Genomic DNA, 13,337 nt, shown 5'->3' on the forward strand with positions numbered 1-13,337 from the left:
GGCGGATTTGAGCTCCCCCATCTCCCACCGCGCTGGACCAGGGTGGCTGAAGCGGCAGCAGGTGGGAAAGTCAGACCGGCTGATGCAGACCCCGTGTAAGGAGCTGGTTCTCTGGATGAGCAGCGACTCATAAGAAAAGCCTGAGACCCTCGTCTGAGCTCAGAAAGAGCCAGTCCTAATTCCCTCTTGACTTCCACCTGGGAAGTCTTACCCACCTCCCTCCACCTTTACGGGCTCCATGGGCTTCGGGCAGGGTATTCTCTGGCCTCTGGCTCCCCCAGGGGTGGTCCCCACGGGCAGGACGGTGAATTAGTGGAGAAGGGCTCTGAGAGCCTGGGAGCTGGGCGAACCGTGGGTGCTGCTAGGCAGATCTGCAGGGGACAAGGCTGGTAGCACAGGGATGCCCTGTTTCCCCACTTTGTTCTAACGCAGTTACTTTTTAACCTCTCCAGGCACAGAAGGGAGAAAACAACAAATCCACGGACCATTTAACCTTATGTGAGACGGCAGGAGGTGGGCCTGAACTTAGGAGCGGTGTTTTATGGCCGGACACGTGAATTTGAGCTACTTGGAAAAGGGCGTGTTGCTAACCTGCTGTTAATCTCATCTAAAGGCCATGACCCACCACCTGCAGGCAAGGCTTATGCTTTGGCCGTTAGATGCAGAGCTCCTCGAAGCAGGGAACAGAGTTTGGGCAGGGGATTCTCTACCTGGCCAAACTGGGTCCTCTGGGTCCGCCCCCACCAAACCCCTGGCAGCAGCAGGCGAATGTGAGAAAGCAGAGAGTTCCTTCCCCCTTGGAATTTAGCAACTCCTGAGGGGAGGACAGCATTAAAGAGACCCAAGGAGCCACCTTCACACACCTGTGAATCAAAGAACCAGAGGGTTCACCTGGCCCAGGTGTCCAGATTTGTGCTGTCTGATACAAGAGCCAGTAGCCATGTGTGGCTACTGAGCACGTAAGATGTGGCTGAGGATCTGAACTTTAATTTTTATTTAATTTTAATTCATTACAATTTAAAAATAGGTACTTGATTCAGTTATAAGAAAATGTTTTAAGTATGTTTTGGAACAACTTAGTATGCAAATCTATTTTATAATCGCTGTTTTTTTTCTTTTTAATGAAGTCTAAGTATGGATCAAGTATTTCCAGTGATAATTTAGTATCCAAGTTGAGATGTGCAGTTAAGTATAAAACACACACAGGATTTTGAAACATAAGGAAAAAAAAAGAACCTATCTCATTGATTATATATTGAAATAATACTGTGGTTATATTAGATTTAATAAAACATATTGCTCAAAATTAATTTCACTTGTTTCTGATCACTTTTTCCAGCGTGGCTACTAGAAAATTTTAAATCACATGTGTGGTGCACATTACATGTGATTGGACAGTGCCAGGCTAAACAATTCTAGATAAAGGCTTAACCATCTCCAGGAATGGAAATCTTATGATGCTTTCCAATGGTCAGATGCATTTCATTCAATTCAACAAATATTTACTGACAAGGGCACTGTGTTTGCCGAGTGTGAGGACCTGCCATGTGAGAGGCCCCGCAATTACCACGGAGCAGAAGGAATACAGAGGTCTAATCCGTAGCACCACAGAACGAGTCACAGGTAAGGCAAAAACAAAGTGCAGCGGGGATTAAAAGGAGATGCTAGTGTATCAGGTGGCTGGCAACAAGGAAGAGAATGAGAGAGAAAGGCTTTGAGAAGAAGGTGGTCCCTGGGATGGGCAGTGAGAAGCAGGCAGGGTTTGGGCCAGGAGAGAAGGGACAGGATGCTGTGGAAGGAAGCCTGCTTCCTCCGGTTCCTCCCCTCTTCGGACCCCATTCTCCAGGGCCCTGCCCTTGGTTCCTGCTCTTCTTATATCTTCCCGGGAATCCCCATCTGTATCACGGCTTCAATGCCTGTGTCTACGCTGACAACTCTCAAATCTCCATTCCCAGCCCATGCCTCTCTCCCGACCTCCGGGGCCAAACACTCAATGCCCAGCGGACATCTCCATGTAGGTATTTCTCAGATACATCAAACTCCGTGGACTCCCCCGCTGAACTCATCCTCTCTTCTCCACCCTAGACGCTGGCCCTTTCTGTCCTTCTCTTGAGGAAGTGGCAGGACCAGCCACCCAGCTGTCCAAGCCAGGAACATTACCCCAAACACTTCCCTTGCATTACGAGCCCTAACACAACCAGCCCCAACGTCCTGTGGGGTTTTCCTCAGTACCTCTCCCACTTGGCCCCTTCCACACACGTCCACTACCGCTGCCTGAGTCCAGGCTGTCACCACGCCCCACCTGCGTTATGCAAAAGCATCCTCACTCTTCTGGCTGCTTCTTGAGTGGCCCCTCATGCCATCCTTTATACTGCTGTCGGGGGGTCTTAGTACAATTGAAAACTGCTCCTCTAACAGCTCCATGCAGCTTTCAGGGTGAAGCCCAAATTCCTGAATTTAGCTCATACAGCAGAACTTTATAACTTGGCCCTCATTCACCTACTCAGTTTCATCTCCTGCCTCTCCCCACAAGCAAGTACTTCTGCATGTTCTGTTCCCCTTGCCTGGAACACTCTCCCCATTTTCTTAAAAAAAAAAAAAGTTTTTTTTAAAATTGTGTTTAAAAAAAAAATCTACCTATCTATCTCAATCATAAGATTTACCATTCTAATCCAGTTTTCTTTGTCTAGGTTATTGCTATTTATCCTTCAAATTCAGCTCGAGAGCAGCCTCTTCTGAAAAACCTTTTCTGAGTCCTCAGCCTGGGTTAGGTGCCCTTCTGCTGTGCTACCAATATCTTAGCTCTTATCACATTGTATTCTGTGTTAGCTTATGTCTCTTTTTACAGACTCCCTAGGACAGTGTGTGTGTCTTAATTAATTTTGTATTCAAGGGCACAGTGTACAGTTGTGCAGGTTACAGACTGCACTAGATGCCTGGCTGAGGAAATGAGTAAGACATGAAGACCATTAGCCAATTGTGCACTCTGGTCCAGGGCTGTATCCAGGCCTTTTTGTAACTTGCACAGAGGTGCCATAGGTGCCAAGCCCTGTATATCTTCAGGGCTTGTTACAGCGCTGGCACATAGTATTATAGTAGGTGCTCATTAAACGTTAAGTTGAATAAAGATGATGGATGGTTTAGGCAAAGGGACCAGGGGAAGACATGGTGGGGAAGCTGGAGTAATGGGATGTTACTGAATGATCAAGATTGGATTAGGGGGGTTTGCAGTCAGTTTTTAGAGGGTCCTTATAGATACACCTCCTTCTAGATGTAGGTGCTTGGCTTTTAAAGGGTAACTCAGCTCTGGTTCTGCTTTTTATTTTTTTCCCTTTTGTGCACCCATTGGAATAGATTCTACAGTATATAAAGGGCTGAGATCCTAACTCTTAATTCAGTAGACAGTGAGGAACCTTGGAGAATTTTTGAGGATTGTGTCTTAAAAATCACAAAATATTCAGGCTTGAAAATAAGATTCAGAGAAGTTAAGTGACTTGTTCAGGGTCACACAGAAAGTTAGTGGCCGAGCTGGGCCCTGAACTGGCTTTCCTTGCCCCTCCAGTGTTCCTTCTTCCACACCGCCCTTTGGGGAAGGCTCCCTGAACTGAGGCGGGCCCTGGAAGCCCCCAAACCAAATCTTCCCAGCCCTCCAGTATGAGTCCCCAGTGACAGTGGGCGGGGGATGGGCTGACCGGAGGTGAGAACACAGGCAGGAGGCTGCTGCAGTCGGCGCTCAGCCTCGCCCAGCGCGCCTCCCTTGATCCGTCTAGATGTCTGCCTACGCCTCCCTTGATCCGTCTAGATGTCTGCCTACGCCTCCCTTGATCCGTCTAGATGTCTGCCTACGCCTCCCTTGATCCGTCTAGATGTCTGCCTACTTGAAGTTCGGTAAACTGTCCGGGCGCTTTCTGCTCTTCACACAAGGTCAGTGCTCTAGTGTTTGGAGGCCTTTTTTCACAAGGGCTTATTTCCCTTCTTGCAATCCTTTTGGTTGCTTTTCTTTGGACCCTGGCTAGTTTTTTTCAGATTCTTTCAAAACCACCTTCTGCCACTAGCTGAAGAGGGGCCTCGCGCACAGCAGGGCTTAGTAAGTGCGTGTTGAGTTGGTGTGACCCGAACATGGAGGATGATCTAACCTGAGCGGTCTCCCTTGAAGCCTTGCCTCCTGGGAGAATTCCTGGTGCTGCATCTCACCCTCCTGGGACCATGTTTATCAGTTATCATTTATTGCATTCATGCTATGCTCTTCCATGACCCCCGAGTCTCTTTCTGACTTACTCCCCATGAGCCCCCTGCCCAGCTTTCTTCATTTAGTCGCTCTATAGCTCATTTCTAGACTCTGAATAAACGGTTTTAGCCTTTTCCATTTTCAACTTCAGTCTGAGTCTGAAGAGCCATTTCCCTACTTTTTCCAGGAGATTGGGCTTCTTAACCTGTACTCCTGCTTATAGGAGCTCCGTCCTTTGGCACATGTGATAATAATGATAACAATAACGTTATCATCAAATATTTATTGAACGTGTTCCCTGATCCAGACATCACGCTTCCTGCTTTTATAAAAATTAGTTCACTTCATCCTCACAAAAATCCTGTGGGTTAGAGATATCAGTAACCACATTTTACAGGTGAGGAAAACCGAGGCACACCAAGATCAAGCCATTTGCCCAAGGTCACCCACCTGAGATTTGTATATAGGCAGTGATACAGGAGGCATTTACATCAGAACACCAGATGCTGCCTCGGCAAACAACCTTTCAGGGGCTCTCCGAGGTCACCATAAGAAGGACACTCACGCTACCAGCAGGCAGGCCCAGAGGCCACCAACTGTCACTCTCAGGCCAGGTCTTCCCTAACCAGCTGTGTCCTCTTATAGCACAGAGATCCTAACACTCAAGAGAACAAAGCTCGTCCGTGAGCCCTGGCTGCGTGACAGGTGCCTCCCCTCCTTGACAGCCATGTCTAAATCTCTCCTCTCTGTCACAAGAATCCCCTTAGTTGATCTGGCATAATTAGCGCTTTACAAAGTCATCAAAATTGTGCAGTGACAAACCAATCGATGGATGACTTTAGTCCACAGCTTTCCCAGCTATGAACGTAAGTGTAATTAAACGTAAGAAAGTGTAAGAAACGTAAGGAGTGTAAGAAGACATCTTCTGTAGCATGAATTAACAGAAGATGTTTTCTCTTTAGATATATAAACGAACAGAGCCCACACTTATCCCTTGTCTGCCTCCACGAGGCCAGCAAGATAAGGCTAGAGGCTCTGTACTAAGCCGGTCCCTAAGGGTTCCAAGTTGGGTCCTTGGCATTTGAAGATACTCATCTTCTGCTTCCTGTCCTCATTTTCACTTTGGTTTCCTATCTGTCCATCCCACAGGTAACCTTTTTTGACTTCTCGGTAAAGACGGAGATAAAAAAGTGAATTAGGGCTTCCCTGATGGCACAGTGATTAAAAATCCGCCTGCCAATGCAGGGGACATGGGTTCGAGCCCCATTCCGGGAAGATCCCACATGCCGCGAAGAAACTAAGCCCGTGCGCCACAACTACTGAGCCTGCGCTCTAGAGCTTGGGAGCCACAACTACTGAGCCTGCGTGCCTAGCGCCCATGCTCCGCAACAAGAGAAGCCACTGCAATGAGAAGCCCACGCAGTGCAACAAAGACCCAACGCAGTCAAAAATAAACTAAAAAAAAAAAAAAAAAAAGAATTAAAAGCCTCTGATTTTTCATAGTCACCTGCAACCAGCCCTCTCCCACCCCATCATGTCACAGGCAGCGACATTCCCTTTGGATTTCCTTTCTTCCTTCCGTCGTCAGCTTCCAAGTACCTGCCTCTGCTGGCAGCTCCTTCACAGAGTGCAGACCAGGCTGCTTGTGATGGGAAGCTCTGTGGGGGGCCTGCCTTCTAGGGCCCTCCGGAAGGACCAGGGCCTCACTCCCTGAGGGGCAGACTGGCTGTGCTTTTGATGATTTATACCAACACTTCTGTTCACTGGGGTGGAAAATTGAGAGGTGACCATATAACAGCAATATTTCCCTGTTACCCTCTTCTTAGACACAACTTGCCTCAGCTCTCAGGAGCGGAAAGAAGTCCCCTGTCGGGCAGATAGTCCTTTAAGGTGCCCTGTTTCTCCTGGTACTTAGGTTTCTCATCCCATCATTCTGGTTTTCTGTCCCTTCCCTCCCCACTTCCCCAAATTCCTGGACAAAGCCGCTGGGTAAACACTGTTTCCTGCGGTGACAGGGACAAGCAGCGAGGACAGGCGGCTGCCGGCGCCCGACACTCACCATGCTTTGTCCCTTGATCCCTTCGCTGAAAAGATTGTGTGCTGCTTGCTGTTGGAGCTTAGGAGATTGTCTTTGGGCGTTTTGAATGGCTTTGAGGAGCTGCTGGCAGAGGTATGGCCGCTGAGACAGGCTTTCGTTTTCACCTGTACTAGTGATGTCCGGGCATTGGAGGGTGGAGACGCCGGAGAGGGAGAAGGTCTACACATTGAACCGTGTCTTCTCTCTACAGGGGGAGAAAGAACAGAACTCAGCACATCATCTGTAGCAAGTGAGTCACATGCATACGCGTGTACATAACAGGCAGAGGAGAGTGCTGACCTTGCAGTGTCGGTCCCCGAAGCCTCAGTTCTGACTATGGTTTGCTTGACATCATATCCCACCAACTAGCAGTGATTACCTTCTGAATTTCTGTGTCAAGTGGCAAGCTGAACTCACCCTAACGTTCTCGCGGGAGGCATTACGGTCCTCCTGCAAAACCACTGCCACAGGACTAGTAAAGGGGATGCCCGGTGTCATGGGAACGTAGTGAGAGAACCACACAGCCCAAGCCATCCCCAGACAGCCACTCAGAGGCCACATGGTCCCTCGGGGCAGTGGGGAGGGTAGGACTTTTTAGATAACAAATTGCAATTTCTCAAACCTGACCCCTAGCAGGAACACTTAAGTCACAAGGACTTGTGACATTCAGCAGGGCTGAATGAAAGGGTCTTCTAGATCCAGAAGGTGGCCTAGCATCTGTCCACACACCCCTGTGGCCTCTCCAGGGTTCAATGAGGTCCCGGGCCACAGGTGCCAGGTCAGGACAGGCAGGAGGACATCAACGCTGAAGGCAGAATCCACAGGTCTGGGGCCTGGACGTGGGCAGCCCCTTCCTGGGGCTCTAAGAGAATACCAGCGCCCTGGGAGACATGCCCCACTTGTTCACCCTCGTTCGGCTCCTGTGGTCTCGACTTGATGGGCAGGATAAGAATGCTGACCAGGAGAGTAGGTGCACGAGGTAAAGCTCTGGTGTACACCCACTACGGTGGTTCCTAACTGTTACAGGGGAACAGATTTGATCAACGGTAAGGACCCTTCCCAAGAAAAATGCCCCCAAACTCTGCATACAATTACAGGAAGGAATCCTGAACCCCCAAAAGACAAATGCTCTGAAATCCTAAGTCCGCTCTGGTTCCCTCGTACCTACTACAAAGCCCCACATATAGTTAGTGCCTAATTACTATGTGTTGAATAAATAAATGAAATTATAACAGATCTCCTGATGGGAAGGACTAGAGATCACAAAGCTGGAGATCTGGGTTGAATGTGATAACAAAGAAGATGGGGGCAGAGAGAGCAGACCCCACTCCCCCTCCAACTCCGAGCCGAGTCTTACTTTTCTCATTAGTGAGGCACTTCTGGCTGCTAGGCCAGGTACCCTGGAAAGAAAGGCAGACTGACTATGGCTATGAGGGACAAGCCTTTGGGCTTCCTCTGCGCTTCCTGGTACCAATGGGCCGCCAGTTTGTCTCCAAGCCGACTGACTCTGATCCTGTGATGAGGTGGGAATTGGGGAGCGGGGGAAAGTGGATTTTTGAGGACCATCTGATTGCTGGGTGTTTTTGCCTGACCAGTGTTCATAGGTTGCCTGCACTGAATAACTTTACCAGGGAATCTTTCTTCACTGAATCAGAGGAGACCTTGCCTACATGCTCAGTTCCCAGAGCCACCCTGTTCAAGGATGTGAAAACCAAGAGCTAGTTCCAGGGCCTCTGTTTTGATGTAGTAGAGAGAACCCTGGGCTAGGAGCCAGGAGATCCAGGCTCCAATTCCAGCCACACCACGTTATTAGGCTTATGGCCTGGAGTTCACCACTTAAACTTTCTGTTTCCATGCCTTTATCTGTAAATGAAGTGGGCCTCTAGATGGCCTTGAAGGCCTCTTTCTACTTCATTATCATAAATACAAGGCATACTTACACCTGATCCTTCACTTCCCATCTCTCGTGATTCCTGAATGTCATAGCAATAATTAGAGCACAAGTTTTGAAATATTTTACTCAGGCAGGATCTTCCTTGGGGGAATTCATCCTTTGTAAAGTTGTACTGGTCTTTACAACCCCTCTGACACAGGCAGGAAGCAGCCAGCCATCTCCACCCTCCTCAGGACTGACTGGCTAAAGAAGACCCAGAGAGGCGAGGTGACTAGCCAAGGTCAAGGTCAGTGGCTATGAGAGGAATGGGGCCTCTGTGCTATCGGCAGGGGCTTAGCTGCTTCTCAGGAAGGCAGGAAACGGGGTGTACTGTGACCAAGATGTGAAGCCAGGGAATTCGGAAGCACAGGACTTAGAATCACTGAAGGTTAGAACTGGATCTTAAAAGTCAGCTCATCCCATCTGCTTGCTGATGGATGAGGTTATCACTTAGAGAGGTTATCGGTTACCAGCCTGTAGGGTAAAGCTAGTTGGTGGCAGGGTTGAGTTCAGAACCAACGCTTCTCACTTCAAGTCCATAGTTCTTTCTGCCCTTCAGAAATGTCTCGCTCAGCAATTTTTTTTTTTTTTTTGGCTGAAGTTTCCAAAACTAAAACAAGACTTTGATTTTTACCACTACTGTTTTGGGTTGCCCTGCAGACTTCATTCACTCATTTGCTCTCATGTGCTCAAGGTGGCAGAGGGGGTGGGGGAAGGGATATGCAGAAGTATTCCCCCATTCTGGTGGAGAGATAAGCCTTCATAATGAAGAGAATTTTTATTTTGTTAAACTAAAAGTGGAAAATAATACCAGTAAGCAAAGATAAATCACAAAGAAGCGTGACATTAAAGACAAAATGAATGGGCCAGACCAGGGATTCCCAAATCACCTCCAGAGAATTACGATTAGTGACCCTGCCAAGGCGTTCTGCTGCTAAACTCACAGAAAAAATTAACTCAATGGATAAGCCGCCTTCTTTTTTTTTTTTTTTTTTAAGGTACGCGGGCCCGCAGGCTCAGCGGCCATGGCTCACGGGCCCAGCCTCTCCACGGCATGCGGGATCCTCCGGGACTGGGGCACGAACCTGTGTCCCCTGCATCAGCAGGCGGACTCTCAACCACTGCGCCACCAGGGAAGCCCAGAACATTTATTTTTTGACTCACTATTAAAATATTCTATAGACTGAAGCAATCTTAGAGAAAAAAACCCTTTCCCTCCAAATCTTCTCATTCTCTTTTCATCTACATGGATGCATTAACAAAACAGTAATCAATTGATATTTTGGACTATTCTTTTTCAACTAATATTATTCCATTTATATGTTTCTAATTCCCATATATTGGTCATTTTAAATGGTTAGGTAATATTTAATCACTGACATCATGCTTTAGATTACTTAGCTATTCTCTTAGCTATTCTCTACTTACTGTCTGGCTTTTTTTCTTTCTTCCTTTCTTTCTTTTTTCTTTTTACAATTTAGTTAAAAAGTGATTTGAGATGATTTCTTTGAGGTGTAGTTCCCAAAGTGAAAAAGGTTGCAATAGTTTATAGCTTTTGCAACACATTTCTTTCCAGATCGTGGGACAGAAAGACCAAACCAATCTATTGTGCTAATGTTGAATGTGAGTACCACTTACCTACTGAAGTGAAAACAGAAAATCACTGTCAGGACATTCACGCAGAATTACATGTCCACTACATCAATAACAACCTAGGTGATTGACGTTGGGTCAGCAACCTCTGGTCTCACCCCTTCTGTCCTTTGGCCAATAGTAATAATAACTTATTAAGACTTTCCCATGCGCCAAGAACTCTACTAAATACTTGAATTACCTTAGTAATTACCTAGTATTTAGTTCTTACAATACCCTAAGAGAGGTACAATTATTATATCTGTTCTACGGATGAAGAAACTGAGCTTAGAGATACAAGTTGACCAAGTGCATGGAGCTAGGAAACATTAGATTTGTGGATGTCTTCAGAGCCTGTGGTTTTAACTCTGAGCTCTACCATCTTGAAATCCTGGACGATGCTACAGCTACAGCATATAGGGAGAGCCTGGAAGGCTGCTGGACACCTCCCCTCCCCATTGAGTACGGGCATTTCAGCAGGGCACCTGACTCCCCTAGGGAGAGGGGGAAAACACCTAATGTGGCAGCTTTTAAGGTACCAGTCAGCCATAGCCTGAGACCTCAACCCCAAAGAAATGACCAAAGAAAGGAAAAACCAAATCCTTTTACTTTTTTGCATTTCCATCACAGGAAATCCACAGCATGGCCTCAGCCACTGGCTGTTCTAAGACCACTTGCTTCACTGTGTACAGCCTAACCATCCATGAGGGACTCCAGGGTGCAATCCCAGAGACCAGCTGAGCAGGGGGCTTGCAGACACCATGTGGGGAGCCCTGGTGTCTCCACAATCCTCTCCCCTTACTACCCTCCACTGGGAAAAGTCCACCAGGTTCTCAGGCCATTGCATCTCAGTAAAAATTCGGAACCCTCCCCTCCCCCCATGCTTATTCACTGAGATATTTTTATACTCACAGCATCAGTGTCCTGCATTTAAAACCTCAGCACAGATGCCTCACGAATGGCTGAGCCGGCCGCCAACACCCAGTGTGGTTCCCTGTACCAGTTTTAGAAAGAACGCATTGGGAATTTTCCAATATGGTGTTTAAGGGATCAATCCCCGCCCCGCCCCTGCCCCCAACAGAGTGTGCGCACCACAGTCACTTGTGGCCCGACACGCTTGTGTAAACTCACTTGGGCTTAGGCCAGCTGCTGGCTTGCTCATTTGACAGTGCTGAGTCTCTTTCAGCCCTCACCTCTTAGAGCAGGTGCTTGGCAAATCATTAGCCGGGTTCTATTTTATCAATGGATTGTATCTGCTTTAGTAGCTGCGGTCAGGATGCTTTCCATAAAGGACAACCCTGAACTCCAAGGGACCTTCCAAAAGTAAACTGGAGGCGGAGGGTGAGGGGCAGAGCACACACCTTGGCCCGGGGAATCATGCAGGAACCACGCTAGCTGTATCTTGCAACCACTTGGTGAGGGGGTGAGGCAGGTATCCCCCCATTTTACAGCTGTGGAAACTGAGGCAGGTTGCATTTCGGAAACCTGTCCAGGGTCTGTTAAGGCTCGGAAGTGGAGACAGCAGGGGTAGCATCTGAGCTGTGGTCTCATTTGCCACAGTTGTAGCTGGGCACTAAATATAGTGCCATGGTGGTTAGAGGGGGGATATTGAATCAGCTTTCCTCAGCAGGGGAGGAAATGAAGACACAGGAAAGTCAAGTGACTAAGGCAGGCAGCGAGTGGCAGGCAGAGGCGTGCCAAGCAGCTCCTGTGCCAGGAGTGCCTGTGAGCTGCCCAGGAGCGCACTCCCTCCTTGGGCTGCGGTGCCTCTTTAAAAGCTGTCAGGGGGCTTCCCTGGTGGTGCAGTGGTTAAGAATCTGCCTGCTGATGCAGGGGACACGGGTTCGAGCCCTGGTCCGGGAAGATCCCACATGCCGTGGAGCAACGAAGCCCGTGTGCCGTAACTATTGAGCCTGCACTCTAGAGCCTGCGAACCACAACTACTGAAGCCTGCGCACCTAGAGAAAGCCCGTGTGCAGCAATGAAGACCCGATGCAGCCATAAATTAATTAATTAATTAATTAAAAAAAAAAAAGCTGTCAGGGGAGGTGTTCCTTCAAGCACGGGTGCCTGTCACCAGTTAACTTATACTAGTTCTTCTTTACCCCTCTTCACCGGCTACCCAGATGGGCAACACACACCACCTGGGGCCCTTTGACAAAAGCCACTGTGGGCAGGTGCCTACACTGCTCACGCCGGCTCAGCTCTCAAATCCCCCTAGGCTCTGGGTTGGTTTCTCGGCCATCTGGTCACTCTGTGCCCATTCATTCAGTTAGGAAGAGAAGCAGCATTCCTCGGTGCCTACTACGTGTCAGGCACTGAGCAAGCTACTTTTACACCTACCAGCTCATGCAATCTACCCAACAACCCCCCAAAGTGGATACTGTTAGCCTCCTCGTTGTAGATGGGGAAATTAAAGCTTAGCAAGATTATGAAACAAGGCCAAGGTCACGGTGACCTCGGCAGTTAGAAGGTGAGTCCAGGCCTGCCTGGTCCCAGAGCCAATGCCCTTTCCACCATGCCACCCTCTGGGATACTGTCTTTCCTCTACACGTAAGCAATACAACTTGTCTGAAGATTCTAACAAAGCGTCTCCCATTTTCAGAGCTGGCCCAGGATACAGCTCTGAAGTTAGATAACTTGGGATGCTTTTTACATCTCCCTCTCCGAAGCATTCCCCCACCCTACCTGTGCTCTTCTATTGGTTATTTATACTAAGGTATACATTTCTGGCATCAACCACTGCTGGGTAGGATTTGGGGAGTCCCAGGGACTTTCCAGGGCCCTGATGTATTTCCATCAGCCCCCAAGGATGCCCTCACTAGACATTTAACCTAGCTGAAGAAGAAAACCCCCCCAGCAATATAGACCAGTGGGGAAACAAACACATGTACACACTGCTGGGGGTACTTCCAAGGGATGACAGTTCTCTGGACAGCAACCTCGTGTTGATGACAACGGTTAAAAAGCATTCACAGGGCTTCCCTGGTGGCTCAGTGGATGGGGGTCCGCCTGCAGATGCAGGGGTCACGGGTTTGTGCCCCGGTCCAGGAGGATCCCACGTGCCGCGGAGCAGCTGGGCCCGTGAGCCGTGGCCGCTGGGCCTGCGCGTCCGGAGCCTGTGCTCCGCAGCGGGAGAGGCCGCAGCAGTGAGAGGCCCGCGTACCGCAAAAAAAAAAGAAAGCATTCACAGGGCTTCCCTGGTGGCGCAGTGGTTAAGAATCCGCCTGCCAATGCAGGGGACACGGGTTCGAGCCCTGGTCCGGGAAGATCCCACATGCCGCGGAGCAACTAAGCCTCTGTGCCACAACTACTGAGCCTGCGCTCTACAGCCCGTGAGCCACAGCTACTGAAGTCTGCGCACCTAGAGCTTGTGCTCCACAACAAGAGAAGCCACCACAGTGGGAAGCCCTCGCACCGCAATGAAGAGTAGCCCCTGCTCGCCACAACTAGAGAAAGCCTGCGCA

The 13,337-nt window shown here is 48.9% G+C and overlaps 1 protein-coding gene across 3 annotated transcripts in view; it reads right to left on the minus strand.

Annotated features, from left to right (window-relative positions):
* Nucleotides 1–13,337, minus strand: part of ATXN7L1 (ataxin 7 like 1) — a 239,121-nt gene that overhangs the window by 48,360 nt on the left and 177,424 nt on the right. For all 3 annotated transcript variants that reach the window (XM_060157270.1, XM_060157269.1, XM_060157268.1), the window contains exon 4: nt 6,288–6,510. In XM_060157270.1, coding sequence (XP_060013253.1) covers nt 6,288–6,510 — 223 coding nt within the window. The remainder of the gene's footprint in view (nt 1–6,287; nt 6,511–13,337) is intronic.

The sequence above is a fragment of the Lagenorhynchus albirostris genome, chromosome 8 (assembly GCF_949774975.1).
Source record: "Lagenorhynchus albirostris chromosome 8, mLagAlb1.1, whole genome shotgun sequence".
Classification (NCBI taxonomy): Eukaryota; Metazoa; Chordata; class Mammalia; order Artiodactyla; family Delphinidae; genus Lagenorhynchus; species Lagenorhynchus albirostris.